General features: G+C 36.0%; 1 protein-coding gene across 1 annotated transcript in view; it reads right to left on the bottom strand.

Moving 5' to 3' along the window:
- Nucleotides 1-4170, bottom strand: part of MTMR10 (myotubularin related protein 10) — a 94049-nt gene that overhangs the window by 23822 nt on the left and 66057 nt on the right. Inside the window, exon 12 of the mRNA XM_006902937.1 lies at nucleotides 617-687. Coding sequence (XP_006902999.1) covers nucleotides 617-687 — 71 coding nt within the window. The remainder of the gene's footprint in view (nucleotides 1-616; nucleotides 688-4170) is intronic.

Here is a 4170-nt window from a genome sequence, read left to right as displayed (position 1 = left end):
TATCAATATATATAAAACTATTTAATATACAATTATCTGTTTAGTTAATGGAAGATTTTACACTGAAACACACTGCAGTTTATTCCTATCAATATTAGACACAATTCATATGTTGGTTGTTCAGTTTAGTTTCTTCATATGAAACTGACTCCTGAGAGTCATAATCTACCAAATTAGATTAGGCGGTGGTTGTTATGTGACTCATAGCTAACCTAGTTATAAATCATAGGAGAAGAGACTACCCATCTTTCTCTATGAAGCATATTTGAACCACATGCCTTTGGGCTGGCAATTTAACTCCTTATCACTAGGCCAGCAGAGCTACACAAACTAATGTAGTTAATAAAAAAATATACGTGTGAATTAGAAAAATTACAAGATTACAGACAATGGATGCTCTGCCAAAACTAATATTCAAATAAGGGATGTATTCACCTATACCACAAAATAGGAAAGAGTTAATAAAAGGCAAAAAAATGAGATGTTTTTCATTTCCTAATCTTCACTTCGTAATTAGGTATAATTTGTAAAACTTGTATTATATTTGCTATTCACAGTGAAGACAGGTAAAATTTACTTAAACATGGACAACAGAACACCAAAGATGTTTAATTACCTTGTAAGATTACTGAGAGATGTTTGCTTTCAAGTATGTATACAAGTTCAGCTGAATGTTTAAGGAATATCCTGAGGGAAAAGAGAGGGAGGGAAAATAGTGTTAAAAAATGATATAATTTCCACTATATACACATATTTTAAAATTAATTTAAAAAAGATCCTTTCTCTTAACTTATAACTACAGAGATGAAATTAGAAAAGAAAGGTACTCTTTCTCTTTAATAATATAGTATCTAGCTATACCAATCTTCCTCCTTTATCTCCAATTTTTACATTCTAGTTACTAATTATTACTAATCTTGATTGTGTATTCAACCAATTACAGGCCGCTTTACAGGCTGGCAGAAACCCTCACTTCTTCACTTTTCACTTAGTGGTTAGTATCTATCTGTGTTTTAATAATACTTCCTTACCAAAGTGAGGGGAGGACTGGAGAAAATTAACTGATAACAATGAACATTTATTGGACTGCATCTGATGGACAATCAGATCCTGTATTATAATTAAAGTTATGGAACAAAATATGCCTGAATGTTTTGGGGGAAAAACCAGTAAGCTTTAACTTACTCAAATATAATTAAAACAAAGTTTCATTTTAAAGAGGTATCAGTCATCTAATTTATCCTGTTAACTGTGTATCAGTTATATTTGCTATTCTACTGAAGCCATAGCTTAGGATTCCTAAATCTGCCTTATTTTTTTTCTTTGGTGATCTTTATAGTTTTGAGTTTTACCTTTGAGTTCCTAGCTCCATTTTGAGTTCATTTTTTAAATATGGTGTCAATTACGGGTCTTGGTGTCTGTTTTTTGCCTATGAATATGTAATCTTACCAGAACCAGAACCATTTGCTGAGGAAAAGTATCTTTTCCCTGTTGTTGTTATGAATGAAAAGGTATAGAGACATCCCTGGTGGTACAGCAGCACTGAATTCTGCTCTATTCTGAGCCAATCTCATCATCTCTGACATACCCAACCCGTTTTCCCCAGTCATTGAGTCAATGCATCTCATTAAGGGTCTTCCTCTCTTGTCCTGTTCCTCCACACTCCCAATCATGATGTTCTTCTCCAACAACTTCTCAAGGTCTCTCCTTGAAACATGTCCAAATTATGTCAGATGGAGTTTCATAATCCTTGCCTCCAAAGAGCAGCCTGGTTATACCCTCTCCAGGACCAACCTGTTTGTTCTTCTAGCAGTCCAGGTCTCTTCTCCAGCACCACATCCCAAAGGAGTAAGTTCTCCTTCATCCCTAGTCACTGCCCAGCTTTCTGATGCATATCAAGTAACTCCAAAGATCATGGCCTACATCAGGCACACCTTAGTGTTGCTCTTCAGTACTCTGGAGAAGTCTCTAACAGATTTTCCCCAATGTAATTCATCTTATATTTCCTGGCAGCTGGTACCAAGAGTATCTACTGTGGAGCCAAGCAAACTAAAGCTGTTAACAATATCAATCTCTTCATCATTTATAATGATGCTGTTTATCAGCTCAGTGGTGAGAATCTTTGTTTTCTTGATATTAAGCTTCAATCCATATTGAAGGCTGTAGTCCTTGACCTTTTGTGGCAAGTGCTTCAGAGCCTACTCAGTTTAGGCAAGCAAGGTTGTGTCACTTGCATAACACAGTTTGTTGATGAGTCTTTCTCCAATCCCTCCTCACAGAGCTCAGCCACCCGGATGACCTGTTCTGCATATAGATTCAAAAGGTATGGAGATAAGAAATATCCCTGATGTATTCCTGCCTGACTTTGAACCATACAGTGTTTCCTTGCTCTGGTCTGACGACTGCTTCCTGGTTCAAATATAGGTTTCATATAAACACAATCAACTGTTCTGGGATTCCCATTCTTCTCAAGGGTCAGCCAGTTTGTTCTGATTCATCCATACCATCAAATGCCTTTGCATGGTCATAGTCAATAAAACACAGATAAGATATTCCTCTGGCACTCTCTACTAGCAGCCAAGATTCATCTAGCATTAGCTATAAAATCCCTAGTACCAGAGCCTCTTCTAAACTCGGCCCGCACAATTAGCAGTTCTCTTGTTGAAGTGCTGTTCCTCCTTTATGGATTTCATTGCTTTGTTAAGTTAGCTGTCCACAGGTGGTTGTTGTTGTTAAGTGCTACTGAGTCGTAGGTGACTCATATAATTTATTTGTAGCTTTTCAATTTATTCCACTGGGCAATATACTGTCATTGTACCAATACGTTGTTTTCAACACCATGGCTGAAAAGAATCAGAAAGTATGAGAACTCCTATTATATTTCTCTTTACTACTTGCTTATCTGGTCTTACACTTTTCAATATGAATGAAGTTGGTGATTGTATTTCCAATCTCTCTGAAAAATGGTATTATCTAGATAGGAACTACATTGTATTAGTAGATTGCTTTTCGTAAGACTGTCATTCTCACATTGTTAAGACTCCAAATCAGAGAACATGGTGTATTTTTCCAATTACAGTCTCTGGGCTGTTTGCTGTAGCGTTCTAGTTTTCTTTGTAAAAGTCTCTGGTATCTGTGGGTAAATCATTCTGAAATATTCTATCTTAGGGTAGTTATTTTTCTTTTCCATTTCTTTTCTTATTCACTAGTTCACAAGCAGGGTGGTTATTCAGTTTCTATGTATTTGATTTTTTTCCCCCTTGATCTCCCTGTTGATTTCTAATTTTACAACTCTGTGATCTAAGATGCTTTGCAATATTTTAATGTTTCTTAATTTATTGAGGACTTGCTTTGTGACCTAACATATCATGTATTCCATATAATGTTAAGTGTGTATTGGAAAAAAAGCATAATTTTAGTCCATGTTTTCCTACCCAATCTGCTATTCCTTTCTTCTTGGTTAGTGCATTTAGCCTATTCACATCAATGTAGTATTGATAAGTATGGTTTTATTGGTATTATTTTACAAGATTCCTTTGAAGGTGTCATTGATATCTCTGTTCCATCTGCATTTCTGTGTTTAATTTATTTATGACTTTTCTCATAATTTTCTTTATTGCTGTTTTTTTTCTTTTTAATTTTATTAATTTTAATGAACATTTAGCAATTTTGGATTTCCATTTATTCATTGTTGCACTTTTTTCTCTACCCCCGCCCTTCGCTCCTCTCTTCGAAAAACAGAAGATCAATTTTCTCATTGGTAAACAACCACACCCCCACTGTCCCGCCCCAAATGCACTCCACTATGCAACCTTAATTCTGGATTCCTGTGATAACCATAATACCCTATCATATACCACTTTTAAAGGGTTCTCTTCCTCACCTGTTTCAATGCAGTATACATATCTAGTTTGTCTCAATCTTACCCCAACCCTAATGTCAGTCCCATTCTACAACAGTGGCACTATGCAATAGAAGGGGTCCTAGTACTAGGGATATGGTAGCTGATGTTAGATGGATCTTAATGAAAGCCCGGAATACCAGAGGAATGTCTATCTGTGTTTCATTAACATCAACAAAAGAATGGGTAGAAAATCTGTGGTATTTCAGCTAACAGATGCTGCCCTGGATGTGCTCACCACGTTGTGCCAAGAAATCTGGAGAACAACC

This window comes from Elephantulus edwardii, unplaced genomic scaffold, assembly GCF_000299155.1.
Source record: "Elephantulus edwardii isolate Elephantulus edwardi_28Jun2011 unplaced genomic scaffold, EleEdw1.0 scaffold00473, whole genome shotgun sequence".
Classification (NCBI taxonomy): Eukaryota; Metazoa; Chordata; class Mammalia; order Macroscelidea; family Macroscelididae; genus Elephantulus; species Elephantulus edwardii.
This window is presented reverse-complemented; position numbering and strand designations above follow the sequence as displayed.